At 50.4% G+C, this 17,633-nt stretch overlaps 1 protein-coding gene across 2 annotated transcripts; it reads right to left on the bottom strand.

The window, feature by feature from the left end:
* Nucleotides 1-720: 720 nt before the first annotated feature.
* On the bottom strand, nt 721-4,511 carry LOC149998115 (sperm acrosome membrane-associated protein 3-like). 2 transcript variants are annotated; one of them, XM_090292160.1, is made up of 4 exons: nt 4,421-4,511; nt 3,446-3,625; nt 2,930-3,008; nt 721-787 (listed from the first exon to the last, which is right to left on the bottom strand). In XM_090292160.1, exons 1-4 carry the CDS (start codon nt 4,449-4,451, stop codon nt 721-723), a joined length of 357 nt encoding a protein of 118 aa, XP_090148286.1. In that variant the 5' UTR covers nt 4,452-4,511. The 2 variants fall into 2 exon arrangements, 1 of the variants encoding a protein (XP_090148286.1); XR_016514184.1 differs by lacking the exons at nt 721-787; nt 4,421-4,511 and having other exon boundaries at nt 2,968-3,008; nt 3,190-3,501.
* Between the last annotated feature and the right edge of the window lie 13,122 nt (nt 4,512-17,633).

Raw genomic sequence — 17,633 nt, 5'->3', positions numbered from 1 at the left:
GTGGCACATGAATGTCCTGCTGCTGGATGACATGGAGCAGCCAGGGGAGCTCCCTAGCTGACGTCCCCAGTGGCCTCCCCAGTCACCGCGCACCACCCCTTGGCAGCCACCAGTGTGTGAGAATCACCAGCCTGAGGCCCAAGGCACGGTGGCCAGAGCCACAGAGAGTAAGAGCCCTCTCAAACAAGCCAGAGGTGCAAACTCCAGACCCAGGAAGGAGTGCCAGATAAAATGTAGGACACTTAGCTAAGTGTGAATTTCAGGTACACAGCCAATCATTATTTAATGGAAGTATGGGACGCACGCATAGTAAACTGTGTAGTGTATCCAAAATTCACCTATAACTTGGGCATCCTGTTTTTGTTATCATTATTTTCTGTTGTTTGCTTCTTTTGCTAAATCTGGCAAACTTGCATTCAGGTAAAGAATCTAGGAAACTGCCAGTGTGCTCAAGGGAGGCACTGAACCCCCACCTCTCGCCCCCAGGAAGGGAGGCCCACCTTCCATGGTAGGCGTTTAGGAGCCTCCATGAGACCCAGCCCAGGTGGACAGGGAAGCAACTCTGAGATGCTCTGGACTCAACAAGCTAAACACAGTAAGAGCTGAGAAACACACTTACATAAACTATTCTTTATTTATTGGCTTGTCATCCTCCTGGGCCAGGACCCAGACCACATCTCCCAGCCTGCAGGGCATGGCCTGGCCCATCCACATGGGATCCTAGAAGTCACAGCCATCCACCCAGTCGCTGAGGTCCCGGCCCTGGCAGTGATGCCTCCAGGCCTCCCTGAGGATGCAGAGAGGGGAAGAGGAGACCCAATCAGCGGCAGCCTTCAGGCCCTGCTCAGAGGAGAACAGGAAGGAGACAGGCGCTCTAAACCACAAGCGAGCAGAGGAAAGGGGTTAGCAAGGAAAAGAGAGAAAAAGGAACTGTGTTCCCCAGCAAAGAACCCCCTAGGAGAACTTAAAACGGAACAGAATGGTCCTTAACAATAGTGCTCTACATAGCCTGCTCATTTTCCCAATGGGGTTACAGAGTAATTTGCTCAAGTTCACTCAGAGGTCAGTGGCAAAGGCCTGGAGTCCTGGGGTCCAGTCCAAAGCTCTTTTCCTACAGCCTGCTGCTTCTGCAGACAACAATGCCACTTTACGTGCGCATGGCCCTTTACGCTCCACACAGCACGGTCACAGCCTGTCCCCCAGCAGCCCCGTGAGGTAGATGGGGCAGATACTATGTTCCCTGCATTCTGATGGAAAACTGAGACCGACACACACTGACTTGCCCAAGGGCCACACCTGGTGAACCACAGAACTGCGCCCACACCCAGCTCTCCTGAGTCTTCCAACTGCCGGTGACCGGAGCTTACAGACCCAAGACCACTGCCTCGTTTAGCGTCCCACTGGCATTGTGAGGAAGACAAGAAAGATCCTGGGGTCCTGGGGTCGCATGGTCCCTGTTCCCAGGGGTCCCAAATTTGATAACTAGTATCCACCCTGCTGGCAATGTCAAAGGGCCCAATGACCTGAGCGTCTGTAAGGGACCTCTACCGCCCTATCAACGAGGGTGGTCCACGGGGGTCATTGTCTGTTCCGTTAGACTGTGGGCCCCTGAGGGCAAGCACAGGGGTCTCAGCCATCTCAGGAGCCCAGCGCCCAGCACAGGGCTGTCCTCCATGTGAGCATGTGGAAGGAGTAAGCTGCATGCTTTCCACATTCTGGGACCAGCTCCTATCGCCTTGGCCGCCTCTGAGGGGGTCTACAGTCGAGTCCACACCAGTGTACAAAAGAGAGCTGTTCATTGATTGAACCCAAAGGGACCAGTGTCGTCCATCCCAGGGTGGTACCCCGAGGCCTCGAGCCCTTGGACTCCCCCTGAGCCAGGGTCACACTTCCTGACACACGTGCACTATGTCCTGCTGAGCTGCCTCACCCCACATCCCGTTCCCGGGGCTTCATCTGCTCTCAGACCAGCAGGTCTCCAAAGCCATAGCCACTGTCAAGGCCCACCTCAGGCCTGCTCTCTATTCACAGCCCTGGTCACCTCCCCCTCCCCCTCCCTGACCACAGAGCTCCCGTCCCTGGTCCTCCTCACAGCCCCTCATTCCCAACCCTTCTGCCGCCTGCCACCTGGGGAACTGTCCTGGTCCGGACCCACAGCTCTCAGCCGGGCTCCTGTAAAGGCTCCTCCACGGGTCTCCTGCCTCTCTTCTTCCCTAGACATTTCCTGCCTTCCAGTCACTCCAGCAGCCTGTCCCCGTCACACCAACCACCTGGAGCATCTTACCTTCCCCACAGGCTGCCCCCTGCTGGTCTCGCATCCAGAAATGAGAGTAAAGGAGGCTGGAGACTCTGAAATTCCCACCAGAAGAGGCTGGGGAGCTGTTGGGCCTCTGCCTAGGGGACCCTCTGTGGACCACAGGTCCAGTCTGATGCCCATCGATGCTCACCCCAACGCCCTGCCTGGGAGCAGGGCTTCCCATCATGTGGGAAGATGAGGGAAAGGCGAGGGCTGGCGGGGGAGGCTCTGGCAAGCCCACCCTGCTCCAGCAGGGGATTTACTGTTTCGTCTGTGCACACCGTGGGCATTATATAAAAGGTAGGTGGACAAAGGTGCCACCGTTCAAACGCTAACAAAAGGTTTGCTGGACCCAGACCTCATGGACCTGGAGGCAGGCTTCCCAACAGATCAAAGCCTGGGAGAGCCCGGCCGGGCCCCACGCCCCCTTGTGAGTGGCTTATCCTCCCTGACACTCGTGTGTGGTCAGTAAGCTCTTCAGTGGTAGACACCTCTGCCCCCGGAAGGTGTGAGGATGAGACTGAAGCCATGAGAGGGTGGCAGGGACACAGCGGGCTCTCAGAAAAGGTGAGTCCCTCTGCTGCCCATCAGTCCTGGCCACCTCCCCTGCGGGGCTCCAGCCCAGTTACTCACCAGCTGCTCAGGCCCTGGTTCCCTTGACTTATCTTCATGGCACAGATAACAGAATCCTTGAGGTTAGGATCCAGTAAGTCTAGGGTGTGAGGCAGAGGAACACCGTGAGGGAGCAGGTCATACATGAAGAATATGTGTGTGTGTATTTCTCTCTGTGATGCGCACCCCCCCACCCCACACACACACAGACACACACACACTTCCATTCTAAGCCCAGCTCTGTCTCTTGACCTCTCTGGAAGCACAGGTCTTGCTCTTACCACTTTCATCTCTTATCAGAAGCAATTCCCAGTCCATTCCTTTAGCTCTCAGAATAGCTTCCCCTCTGGGACTCCAAACTGATTGATGGAGGGCCCACCCTGATCATTGTCCTTTCCCTCTCTCCTTGGTAGGACCAGCAGGATGTAAGGAAATCCCCACCCAGAGAAAAAGGCAAGAGGAGCAAACAAAACGGGAAAGAAGCAAAGGTCGGTGCAGAGGCCTGGCCTGGCCAGCCCCAGGCTCAGGCCAGCCTACCAGTGCAGTACATCCGGCACATGTTGGTGGCATTTTCAGTGAGACTTTTGCACCACTTCCGGCTATTGATCTGGAAGATGCCATTGTTGGTGCTTCCATCAGGTTCATAGTCCACAGCACCTGCGTTGAAGCCACTTGCAAAGTAAGCTAGACAGATCCCTGCATAGGGTGGAGACACAGACCTGTGGGTCACACATGATGGTCAAGGCCAACCCAGAGCAGAGTGTTCATGGTGCGGGTCCCACACATTAGTGCCTTTGAGCCCCAACTCCTGCTGGCAGGTGATCAGGGCAGGTGCCCTCCCTCCTACTTGACAGACTAATCCACCGAGGCCCAGAGGGACAAACTGACTTCTCAAGGTTACATGAAGCTACCAAATGGCAAGCCTCAAGCCCGGACCTCAGGCCTCCTGCCCCTACGCCAGCGGTCTTCCCCTTGTCTCACTGCCCTGCACAGTTCGAGGCCCAAGAGCTGACTGTGGAATGAATGAGCGAGCGAGTGAGAACTCAGTCTTCGGAGGCGAGACTAGGAGTATGCAGGTGGGACCTGCGAGGGGGCTAGAACTAGAGGAAACAGAGTCCCTGAGTGGCTGTACCTCATGGCTTCCCCAAACTGCCACCGTGGAAAAGTTTGGTAGTGTGGTTTACACAGTTTGCCCCGAACATCAATGGGAAGGCCTGATCATAAGGCGAAGATTAGGACTGGGGTATAAACTGTTCTTTTCCTTTGAATCCCAACTTTAGCTGTTTAGGAAATGAAAGGGGATTCTCTTCCGGCTGCCTGTTGCCTGCCTGCTATATATTTCACTTGGTGCTGGGTGTTCTCTACCTGTGATCCCATATAAACCTTGTTTTACTATTGAGAACCCAGGATCAGAAAGCTTCTGAGGCCACACGCCTTGAGAGACGGGGAGGAGGGAAAGGAGGAAGGGGACGGTGCCTGTGGGAATGGGCCAGCCAGGAAGAGGGGTACTCACAGTCAGCCAGGCTGTAGCCCCGGTATCCATTCAGGCCAAAATCCTGTAGCACTCTAAACAGCTCACAGCGACTGTAGACCTTGGCTTGGCCTGGGGTGAGCAGACAGCTTAGCAGAGAGGTCAAGGCCAACCACAGGATCCCGGGTGGGCACAGCTGCCTTCTGGGAGCCTGGCCCCCAGCTCCCATGCTGGCAACCACACTGGCTCAGAGCTGGGCTCTGGGATGGCAGGCAGCTCAACAGCCACAGCCGTCACCTCATGCAGTCCACCCCTTAGGAGAAGGAGAGACACCAGGCCTGAGTGTACCTGAAAAATGGGGGGAGGCTCCAACCCTGCCATCCTGCCCCCTGATGGAGCCTCAGCCACATCCAAGGGGTCCTGGGGCCAGCACCTCTCCCTTCCACCACACTGCTTCATTCCACCTTGTCCCAGAAGCTGAGGGAAGAGGTGGGGACATGGGGGAGAAGACAAACACACTTGGAGCTCCATACTACATGCCAGCACCATGCTACATGCCAGCGCCATACTACATGCCAGGCAGTATTGCATCCTGAGACCCAGTCTTCATAACTAAGAAGGGGCCAAGTCACGCCCACCGCCCCTTCTATACCATTATCTTGCAAGAGTCCTTTCTCCTTTGAAGCTCAGCCCATTTGGCTTGCCCTCCACATGTCTGCTCACTGGCTCTGGAGGTCAGTCCCTGATGTCACAAAGGACATCGCATCTACTTATGATGTCCACCTGCACTCTGACTCAGCCACGACTCCTGTGGCCTTGTCACCCCTGCATTCATCATCATCCCACATATATCCGACGTGGTGACCTTCCATTCTCTCCCTGACCACCACCTCTGCCAAATGTTTTCACGTCTCTCATGGCCTCCACTCCAGCACACTCGCCCTCCACCTTCATGGAGTCAAAAAAAAAAAGTGGCACAGCCTTAAGAACAGGTGTCCCTGCAAATGTATGACCTCTACCATTTTCTCATCTCCCATTTGTTTTTTCAACTCAGTGAAGTTTAGCTTCTCTCTACCACTCTCTGGAAACTGTTCTGCTGGGTCCATGGACCCTTGTGGGGTCTGCCTGTCAGACGCTCTCAGCAAATGCACACTGCGGACCTCCAGCCTGCCTCGGCTTCCACATGCTCCCCTCACCCAGGTTCTTGCCTTCCTCTCAGGCTGTTGCTGCTCATTCCCCTTGTGGAATCCGCTCCTGCCCAGATCTTATATGCTGCTGTGCTTCCAAGCAGTCCCACTGTGCCCAGCCCTCTTCCCGTCCACCTCAGGATGTCCTTCGGGCCGCCCTGTTGTTAATTGCACATGCAGGCTGGTGACTTTATCTTCCACAGAAGCAGACCTTCACACAGCTGCCCCTGCATATCTCCACTTGGATCCCCAGTCTCCTCAGCTTAAGCCCATCTCAACCGGAACTCACATTCCCACTAAACTCTTCCCTTTCTTGGGTAAAAGACTCTTGGTTTGCAGTCCACGATGTTTTTTCAAACCAGAAATATGGATGCGGTTCTTCACACTTTCCCTCCATTGCTGCACCCTTCACACCTCCAGCCAGTTGGCCCCTAAGTGCTGTGGATCCCCCTTTCCCTCCGAGAGCACCGTCTTGCCCCAGTTCAGACCACATCATGCTATGAGGACGGTCTGCTTCCACCCAGCCCTGACTCTTGTTCCAGAGTATTCTACACCTATTTCCCGGAATGAAAATTTTAAACAAAAAGGCCTGTGACAGCCTTTGAAGACTCCCTTCATCTTGCTCCTTAGCACAACCACAGGGCTCCCCGTGATTTAGGCCTTTAGACCCCTCCCTCACTTACACCTTAAGATCCAATAATGCCATCCTGTTCACCTCGTGATGACCCTACCATCTAGGACAGGAATTCTCTCCTTTCCTTTGCACAGCTAACTCTCCCTCCTACTTCACCGTAAGCACCCTGTGCTTCTGCCCCTCCAAAGCCACACTGGACTGTAATATATGTTAGTCTTTCCCAGCACCAGGTAGCCTTGCAAATAATGGCTGCTTTATTTTTCTTTATATCCTAGGAGTCTGGCAGTTGCTGGTACGCAGTAAGTGTTCAATGGAAGCTATTTAAACAGAAATATACTGAAGTTGTGACCACAGAAGTATGCGCCCTTCCCATCAAAGTACAGGGAAGGGAGGGGAGGAAGACAATTAACCTGAGTTCTTCAAAACTGGCGGACACTGTGCCAAGTCTTTGCTGGATGTTTGCTGGGTTAATCTCATCAAATACTCTCAACAATCCAAGGGAAATACACTTATGATCCCCATTTTATAGATGAAGAAACAAAGGTGACTGCTATACAGTGACTGTTTTTTGAATCTTTAGCAAAGTGACTAAATGCAATTCTATCCTGAGCATCTCAGAGCAGGTCTAGAGGCCTCAGGAGTGAGGTGTGGTGGTTCAGAGACCAGACACCTGCCAGCAAGGCTGCTCTCTCTGAACTCACCCGCTCCCAGCCCAGGACGCCCATCATCTCCAACTGCTCCCCTTCTTTCTCTGTGCCCCTTTCTGGCCAGAACCACCCACAGGCCAGTGTCCGTGATCCTGCTGGGGCCTCAAACACCAGCCTTCTGAGAATAATGGGGGAGGGCAGGCTCTAAACAGATGTAGAACCTTCTGGAACTTCCTAGTTCTATGAGCTCATTTCTAGAACCATCTCTCACCCACTGAGCTATGACAGTTCCCCTGAGCCCCTCAATCTCAGAGCCTCGGGGACATATGAGTGTCATCTAAGCACAATGTCCCTTGCTCACCTCTACACACATACACATACACAATACCTTGAAGTATGACCCTTCTCCTCCCAACTGATCCCTCAGGAGACTCCCCAGCAATGCCGGCCGGGCCCACTGCCTTCCCAGGCTGCCTGTGTCTCCTCAAACCTCTTCCATGGAGAGAAAGTTCTTCTTGAAATCTGTCCACACACCACCCCCCTTTCTCCATCTGGATGATGACTGTTCAGCATGGACAAGCCTGGAACAAAGATGGTGCTGTCGACCCTAAATTAGGACAGGAAGTGAAAAGCAAAGGGAGTGACCACCAGTCTGTGTCCCCAGGGGTCCCTGTTGGGAAGCCATGTGACCCAGCAGTTGGAGCCTGGGATTTGGGGTCAGGCCAACCTGGGTAGGAGCACAGGTGCTACTGCCTGCCAGCCGGGGGCCCAGGAAACATGACTTAACCTCTCAGGTTCCTCAGGGCTCCTGGAGGAATAACCATTCCAGAAACATCTCCGAAGACGCTTAATCCCTAAGGCAGAGCGCCCAGGACTCAGAGCGCCCAGTCCGTAACCACGCTGACTACCGAGAGCACCACGCGGCCACAGACGTGCAAGTTGCACCCTGTGCCCCCTTTCTGCCGGGACCCCACCCCAGAACGACCAGGTGAGAGCTGAGGGCTGCCCCAGCAAGTCAGAGTTTCTTTCTTTCTCTCCTTTTTAGTCAATGTCATTGTAGTTCAAATACTTGTCATAAGATCTGCTGTCAACAATGTTCCGTTGAACAATATGGTACCACTGACCACAGGTACAGAGATCTCTTAGAGTTTATTCAGCCTGCTTAACTGGAACTTCATGCTCATGGATTAGGAACTCCCCACTTCCCCACCACCCCACCCCTTGAGGCTATGAATGTGACCATTGTGGATACCTCGTGTGAGTGAGATCATGCAGTATCTGCCATTCTGTCATGGCGTATTCCCTTAGCACAACGTCCTTGAGGCTCACCCACGTTGTCCCATACTGCAGCATTTCCTCTTCTTTAAGGTGACTAGTAACCATTGTGTGTATGGAATGTACAACTTCTTTATCCATTTATCTGACCATGGACATTAGATTGTTTCCACTTCTTGGTTATTGGGAATAATGCTGCATCGAACATGGGAGTGCAAATATCTCCGCCAGATCCTGGTTTCAACTCGTTTGGATAAATACCCAGAAGTGGCACTGCTGGTTCACCTGGTAGCTCTGTTTTTGGTGGCTTGAGGAACCTCACTCTCTCTGCCACCGTGGCCGCACCATTTTGCATTCCCACCAACAGTGTGCAGGAGATCCATGTCCCACATCCTTGCCAATCCTTGTTGTCTTTTGGGGTCCGCAGATATTTGTGAACCAGGCTATCTCACTGTACTTTTGGGCTGCATTTCCCTGATGATTAGTAACGCTAAGCATTTCCCCATGCATCTGTTGATCATTGGCATGTCTTCTCTGGAAAAATGTCCATTCGGCATCAGTATTTCTTAAAAGCTCCCAGCTGACTCCAGGCTGCAGCCAGGCCTGGGCCTTTATTCAGGGGAAAGAGCTCTGGACCTGAGTTCAATGTCTTCCTCTGGCCTGACTGGATATTTAGTCTTGACCACTTAACCTCCATTTCCTTCCTCACCTGTAAAGTGGAGATGAGACCCTGCCCTGCCCACTGGAACCATAGTACTTAGTCTCCCCAAGCCTTGTTTTGCTCCTCTGTAAAATGGGAACAATCCTCCTTCACTGTCTCAGTGTATAAAATGCTGGCCACTTAGACCAATCCATTTCACTGTTGTTTTTATTGTCCAGCCCTTGGCGGTGATTCTGTCTGGTTGAGTTTTGGAGTTCGTACTGCATCGGCCTGCTTTTACCATTTTATTGCTTCTTTTTATTGAGTAATCTTTCAGCTTATTTTATTTTACTGCATGTTTTGTTATTTCCCACTGGACCTTCAGTTTCAAATGGGGAATGAGGAACAGCAGCTCAGAAGGAACAGTTAAGAGGGCTGACGAAGCCCCAGCTGGGGAAAGGCAGGTCTTTATTTCTCTGCTGAGCTCTACAGGAGTCCTTCCTGCTGCCCCAAAGCCAGCTTGGATTCAGGGCCATGACTTAGCAGAGATCTTTTCTGACGCCCTTCAGGTTCAAGTGCTCCAGCAGCTTCTCTTCCACTCCTGGTTCTCAGTCCTGGCAGCACTTCAGGAAAAAAAATACATCTGCCTGGGCCCCACCCCTGGCCAGTGACATCAAAATCTCTGAGGGTGGGTGTAGGCATCAGTTGTTGTTTTTTCACACTTCCAGGTGATCCCAAAGTGCTACTACGGCTGAGAACCACTGTCCTGACTGAATTTTTGATAGTCCCTGATGGGTGACATGGATTTGCAGCCATGTGTCAGGTGCTGTCATGTACGTCGAACGTACCCTTTCTGCTCCAACCCTCTGCCCAGGTTCCAGCGGCCTCAAAGCCTCACAGAAACTTGGCTTCATCCCCCAGACTCCTTGGGCTGAGTCAGGAAGCCCCACATCCTGGCACAGCACCCAAAGCTCCTCTGTAATCCCGGCCTCCATCACACTGCGTCATACCCCCTTCTTCATCCCCACCAGACTAGGAGACGTCTGATGGGTCTCTCATGTCTGTTTTCCCCTTGGCAAGAACCAGATAAAAAAATCCCATGTGAAGAAATAAAGAAATGCATGAAGATCACCTCACCAGGGGGTCCAGAGGAACCTTAGCCAGAGGACTCCTTCGGCAGGGCACTGACTCTGGTCCCAAAGAGTGTGACAGGCTCCCTGTGGACAATGAACACGAGCCCTTCTCCAGCTGCAAGTGGACGCAGCCTGGATGCCTAGAAGGGACCTGCACCTGATCTGCTCCACACTTCGTACACTGAACACAGAATGCAGCTCCTCCGGACAAGTTGTGTCCCTGCTATTGTCACCACTGGTCACAGGACTTGGCTGTGATTGCAAGACATTGATCTCCAAAGGCCTGCGACCTGTCAGGTCCCTAACTGTACACTCAGTTGTCTCACAAACACTCATTCTTTCAGTCTGGTGTCTTCTTCTTCATCCTGCCTTCCTCCTTGTGAGGGTTAATTTTATGTGTCAGTCAGACTGGGCCACAGGGTGCCCAGGTGTTGGCCAAACATTATTAGGGTGTTTCTATGACAGTGGTTCTGAATGACATTTTTTGAAATTAAAATATATTTGACATATAATATATAAATTTAAGGTGTACAACATTGTAATCTGATACATTTATTTATTATAATATGATTGGTATCACAGGGCACCTTTGTCATTAATATAATTCTTTTCAGTGGTTGAAACAATTAAGTTCTAGTCACTTAACCAATTTGATGGTTATAATACTATATTGTTGTCTATAACACTATACTGTACATTAGATAAGATTAACATGTAACTCAATAGGTTGAGTAAAGCAGATTACCCTCCCTAATATAGGGGGGCTTCATCCAGTCTGTTAAAGGCTTACATAGAACAAAAAAGACTGATCCTCCCAAATAAAACAGAATCCCTTCTGTCTGACCATGTTCAAACTGAGGCATCAGTGTACAGTAGTCCATCTCTACATCGTGGTTCACTATCACGGCCTCACTGCATTGTGGGATTAAAAAAAATATTATATTTAATTATTTATCACAGATTTTTCGCTATATCGCAGGATTTTTTGTACTGTACACATATGTTGTTAAAGTTACATAGGTTTAAGAGTGTAGAATAAATGTAAGGTTCCTACTTCGTGGGGGGTCTAGAACATAATACCTGCGATAAGTGAAGGAATACATATCTGAATTAAAAATCAAACATCTGAAGCCCTGGGCACTGGGTTTCTTAGCAGAAATATGTTGCCAATGGACAGGAAAGGCTTCCCTTCCCCCAGGGTGCCACCTGGAATGCAGGACAGGCTGGCCTTGCGGAGGACCTGTGGTCATGCAGTGATCCCTGGGAAACCTCCCCACTCTGCCCTGGGCCTGAGGGTGCTGTCAGAGCACATTGCAGGCCTCTGGGGAAATGCAACTACACCAAGTCCCGGCTCAGCCTCCTGCTGGCCATTGCCCCAGACAAGTGCCTCCTCTCTACACCTCACATCCCCCTCTAAGATGGGGAGGGTGGGAGTTAAATTGATACCCTATCCATCAATTCTAAGTCACGCATTTAACATCTCTGAAATTGAGATGGGTCTTACAGTTGATGGCCTCTTATCATTAATTGGCAGGATACTTTTTTTCTCAGTATATGCAAAATAATGCTGCATCTTACAAGGGTTAGCATATGGAGGATGGTTAGCACAAAATGGTAAAATATGGTAATATCTCTAGTCCCTTTCTTCTCAAACATTTAAAAAATCCCATTATTATATGATTCCATGACATTCATTCCAGATCATCTTTACCTTCATAATGTATATTCATCAAGCACAACAGAGAGGCACCAATATCCATTAGTTTTTCTGCCATTCAGTGTTATCAACAGACTAAAAGCATCAGCAAGACTAACACATCAGAAACACTAGCTGGGCTTCCAGCCAAGATGGAGGTGTAGGCAGACATGTTTCGCCTCCCTCCACAACCATAAGAAGAAACACAACTACCTCAAAACTAAAAACAAAGAGAACTACCAGAAAAGAAAACTGCATGGAAATCTAACAAACAAAGATATAAAGAAGATATACTCATCCAGATATGTAGGAGGGGCGGATCCCAGGTGGAGAGGACATGGTGTGGTGGTGGCAGCAAAAGCAGCAGCAGCAGCAAAGCTGGTGGAAGTGCAGTCACACATTATGAAAGTCTGGATAACGATTCCAGCCCCAGATCAGACCACGCAGCTCATGGTTCCAGTGCTGGGGAAAATAAAGCCTCATTGCTTCTGACTATAAAATCCAGTTGGGGTTGGGATAGCAGAAGAAACTGCTGGTCTCTCAGCAGAGTCCATTTTTTTAGAGGCCCCCATGGTCCTAGAATATCTACAGACCCACCCACTCTGGGAACCACAACCAGGGCAACAGCTAGAGGGGTGCCAGTCCTATGCGGGAAGTGGGAGAAATGCCTGAAAAAGCGGCCAGTGCTGAGTAAGCGGCATTGTTCCCTCTCAGACCCCTCCCCCACATACAGTACCATAACATGGTGAAACCAGTTGCCTGGCACTGACAAATCCCTAAGGCTCTGCTCCTTACAATGTGACAGGTGTGACAGCTCTACCTTAGATGCAGGAAAACACAGGAGGCTGTTAAGTTGAAGAGACAGAGAAGAGGGAGTAGATCAAGGTTCCAGTGGGAGAACTAAGTGATGAGGAGATAGCCAACCTAACAGAGGAAGAGTTCAAAACACTGGTAATAATGATGCTCACAGACTTGACAGACATGCTTCAGTACGGCAAATGCAGAAGGGAAGAAGTGAAGGTGATGTTAAGTGAAAGGAAAAAAAATCCACAAAAAACAATGGTGAAGGGAAGGATGCTGGGGGTCAAATCAACAACTTGGACCATAAGGAAGAAATAAACAGTACAGAATGAAAAAACAGGAATTGAAAAATACCAGGAGAGGCTTAGGAACCTCTGGACATCTTTAAATGTACCAACGTCCGAATCATAGGGGTACCAGAAAGAGAAGAGGAAGAGCAAGACATTGAAAACTTATGTAAAAAAATAATGAAGGAAAACATCCCTAATTTGGTGAAGGAAATAGACATACAAGTCCAGGAAGCACAGAGAGTCCCATACAAATTAGACCCAAAGAGGATCACATTAAGACGCATCATAATTAAAATGCCAAAGGTTAAAGATAAAGAGAGAATCTTAAAAGCAGCAAGAGAAAAGCAGAGTTATCTACAAAGGAGTTCCTATAAGACTATCAGCTGATTTCTCAAAAGAAACTTTTCAGCAAGAAGGGACTGGCAAGAAGTATTCAATGTGATGAAAATCAAGGACCTATATCCAAGATTAGTCTATCCAGCAAAGATATCATTTAGAATGGGAGGGCAGATAAAGTGCTTCCCAGTCAAGGTTAAGCTAAAGGAGTTCATCATCACCAAGGCATTATTATATGAAATGTTAAAGGGACTTATTTAAGAAAAAGAGGATCAAAACTATGAACACTAAAATGACAACAAACTCACAACTATCAACAACAGAATCTAAAAAATAAAAACAAAGCAAACTAAACAAACCAGAATAGGAAAAGAATCATAGATATGGGGGTCATTTGGAAGGTTATCAGCTGGGAGGGGGAAGAGGGAGAAATGGAGATATGGTGCAGGGTTAGGAAGCATAATTGGTAGGTACAAAATAGACAGGGAGATGATAAGAATAATATAGGAAAGGGTGAAGCCAAAGAACTTATATGCATGACCCATGGACATGAACTAAGGGGGGTGGAATTGCAAGAGGGAAGAAGGGTACTGGGCTGAGGGGAGGAAAGGGAAAAAGTTAGGACAACTGTAATAGCATAATCAATAAAATATACTTAAAAAAAAAAAAAACAAAAGAAGCACCCGCTGGTCAGAAATGCAGTCTCAGACCCCATCCCACATCTACTGAATCAGAACCTGCATTTCAACAGGATCCCCAAGTGATTCTAGGCACATTAACGTTTGAACAGTGCTATAGAGCTCACACATGCCCTCCACCAAACACACACACACACACACACACACACACACACACACACACACAAATCTGTTCACCAGGAACACTCAGCCAGAGCCTCGCTATGAATAAGAACACGTGTGGGGCTCCATTTAATTTCATGCTTGCGTGCGCGGTGGAGAGAGGTTTGCCTGAAGTCTGAAATGGGAAGGAGGACCCTGAGGGGAGAGAGGCACAAACTGTTCCTTTATGAACCAGAGGTGGGGCAGGTGGATAATGGCAGCTGCAGCCACACCCTCATCGATGGTAGAAATGAGGCTGGCCTTGGACAAGTGCCACCAGCATGTCCCCACTCCCTCTTACTGACCATGTGACACCTGCTCTGCCCCCTCCTTCCTGGACCCCTGGAACTCTCCCGGACCAGAGCACGCATCACTTCACTGTGTCCGTGACATCAAGTCTACACTTGGACACTCATCTCCACCCCAGACCTCAACTTTATGTCTATATTTCCCACTTTCCTCGTGTTCTTCTTATTTCCAGCTGGGCCCGCCATCCATCCATTAATCTGACAATATTTACTGAGCATCTTCACAACCTGGGACATGTGGGCCTACCTGGGGCAGGGCTCAGGGTCTTGGGGAGCTGGTCAACCAATGTGTGAGCCACTCATGCCTTGTGGTACATGCTAGGAGAGGAAAAGAGGGGGTGCTATGGGAGTCCAGAGGAGGATCCGTACTCAAACTAGAGGTCAGGGAAGGCTGCCTGGAGGAGTAGTCTAAACTGATACCCAAGAATCGGTAAGCACGAGCTGGGGGAAAGGCGTTCCCGTCATCAGAAGAGCCTAAGAAAAAGCATAAAACCAAGAACCAACTTGTGGGTAATTCATAGCACAGGTCCTAAAACCCGGATCAGGAAGTGGAGCGAGAAGGGGCTGGGAGGCAGGCAGGGCTGGGCCAGGCAGCGCTGGGCAGGCCAGGTTAAGAATTCGGACTTTAACCCTATGCGTTGGCTCTGCCCCAACTGCTGCTCTGTTGCCATGCAGCACATACTTAATGAGAACCTTCAGGTGCCCTGCGCTAGGTGAGGCTGGTCATAAAGAACCACCAGGCAGGCTCTGTTCCCAAAGACCCTGAGGCCTTGGGGACAGATAGAAAGATGTCATATAGACAGAGGAACGGTGGCACCGGGCTGCATGCACTAAAGAGCACCCAGTGGTAAGATGGGAAGTGCTAGGAGTCAAGAAGAGGGAGAGTGGAAGGATGGACCAGGAAAGCTTCCTGGAGGAGACAGGACTTGAGATACAAATTAGCAAACTCAGCCACAATATAGAGACATGAGGTAGACAGGGGAGCAGGAAGTGCTGAGAAGACTGGCTGATCCCAGAGCCCCTCGGGAAATCAGAAGTGACTCTTGGGGTTGAGCAGTCTTGGGGCAGGGGAGGAAAATGTGGCAACTGAGCTAAGTAGTAGGTGAGGAGCTGCACCAGAGTCAGAGTACATCGGCCAGCAGGACTGAGTGGGGGTGCCCAAGGAATCACTCCACGAGCCATCACCAGGGGCCACATCTGAGGAGCCCAAGGCGAGGCATGATCAGCCTCATGAACCTGGACTGAATCCTCACTGTTCAGAGCTGTTAAACCTGTGAATGTAACTCCAGTGCACACCACTGTCCTGCAGTGTTGGGAGACTAATGAGCCAGCCCAACGCCAGCCCATGACCCACCTCCCAGGAGGAGCAGACAGGAGAGCCCTGACCCAGGGGCTGACATGTGGAGGGGAGAGGACATGCCCCAGGCCACATGGCCGATGGGAGCAGAGCTCCCTGAGCCTGCTCATGGCCTGGCATGAAGTGTGCTGAGAACTCCTCCTGCCCTCCCCACATGTATCCTGATGGCTGAAGTCAGAGGAGACCTGCAAAAGGCCCTTCCGCCCCTGCCAAGAAATAATGGGTCATGCCCATGTCTCCTCGGGGTCGATGACAGAGGACATCTCACCCCAGCTTTACATCTGCGTGTTTGTTTACGATCCAAGGGACTGAAGTGTAAGTAACGAAGCGGTGTTTGCTTGATTAATGAAGCGCTGGAACACCTGAGACGCCACATTTGCTAAACCTGCGCCATAAGCTTTTCTGTAATGATAAATTCTCTCTGGCATCAGGCAAAGGGAAAGCCACTGGCACTCTGAGGACAGTCTTCTAAAGAATTGTGGCTCACACACAGCTCAGGAAACTGTTGATTATTGATTTCCCTTGATTTTCTCGAGTATTGATGATGATGTTTTGTTAGCAGTAAAATCACAAAATTCTGGCCCCGACTGGTGTGGCTCATTTGGTTGGAGTACTTGCCCTGTACACCAAAAGGCTGTGGGTTTGATTCCCGGTCAGGGTCAGGGCACATACCTAAGTTGTGGGTTCAATTCCTGGTCATGACGTGTACGGGAGGCCACCAATTGATGCTTCTTTCTCTCTTCCTATTTCTCTCTCTCTCCAATCCATAAACACATCCTCGGGATAGGACTGCCTGTTGTAGGCAGGAAAAGCTAACGCTTACATCTGAGTGTTTTGTCACAATGAAATTTTATTCCTCACTCATGTTCTAGTCCAGTGCAAAGTGGGGTGGAGGTCTCGGCTCCATGCAGCCACTCAGGGATCCAGCTTCTCCCCTCCTGTGGCTCTGTCCTCTAGGACCTCTACGCTTGACCATCTCTCCCACCTCACCTCTACCCACAGCTCATGGGTGAGAACTAGCCACACGCCACACCTAGAGGCAAAGGGGGCTGGGAAAAGCAACCAGCCCAGGAGGATGAGGACTCCAGGCCTGGAGCATCCGTGGTCTGTGCCACGCTGCCCGAATTTATCTGTATGGTGGATTCACAGTTCAGCACTCAGCATTTTCTTAACGGAGGTCCTCTAGACACTCACTGGAGCTCAGTGGGCAGGATTTGCTCAGCCCCCTGAGCCAAAGACCCCAAGCAGGCAAGGGTGCCTCACACCCTGGAGGTCACTGGGCACAGACCGTGACCTGCATCCTGTGCCCTCAGCCCTCCACCTGCCTACCTCCTCAACGCCAGGAGCTTTCTGTCCTCCACATGTTCTTTCTAGTAGATGGTTCTTCCCTTCCACACCCTCAGGAGACAGAGGCTCTAAGACAGTGGTTAAGAATTGCCGCAGCCCAGAGAAAGGACTGAGAGAACAAGAGTGGTTCACGAACAAGACTTAGAAGCCGATCGGGCAACTCACGGTCAGAGCTGTTTAGCTACCCAAAGGGATTGCAGGATAAATCACAGCCAGAATTAACAATTATAACGTTGGCATCTTATACCATGAAGGCTCATTCTAATCACCTGTCACCAGGTTTTAAAGTTTAGGAGAAAATATCTGAGGGAGCGTGACTCTGCATTTACACCTTGCTTTGAACAACTGAAGGATGGGTTCCTGGGAAGAGGGTGAAATAGATATTAATCAATGAAATCTTTATCTTGGGTTACTCTTCCAGACCTAATTTTTTCCCTGCTATCCTATTTGATTGCCAGCAGGTCATAGCTCTTAGGGATGGCTCCCCACGACACGGGCTGTGCTCCTTCTCTCTCCCCGCTAACACCGCTGTCAAGTAGCTAATGGTTTGTAAATGGGCCTGGTGTTGTGCACATGTAGCTGCCATTTAAAGGACCCTGGCTAAGCCCCTGGTGAAAATGAGGGATCCTTCAATAATTAAAGCAACCCCTGCCCTGACTCAAGGTTGGGTGAATTTTGCAGACTGGATTTTCTTAAGGCAAAGTTTTCTGCACTCCTTTGCCAATGGCAGGGGACAGGATCTCCACTCCATTGAGTACCTGCTG

Source organism: Furipterus horrens, unplaced genomic scaffold (assembly GCF_987537825.1).
Source record: "Furipterus horrens unplaced genomic scaffold, mFurHor1.1.pri manual_scaffold_11, whole genome shotgun sequence".
Taxonomy (NCBI): domain Eukaryota; kingdom Metazoa; phylum Chordata; class Mammalia; order Chiroptera; family Furipteridae; genus Furipterus; species Furipterus horrens.
This window is presented reverse-complemented; position numbering and strand designations above follow the sequence as displayed.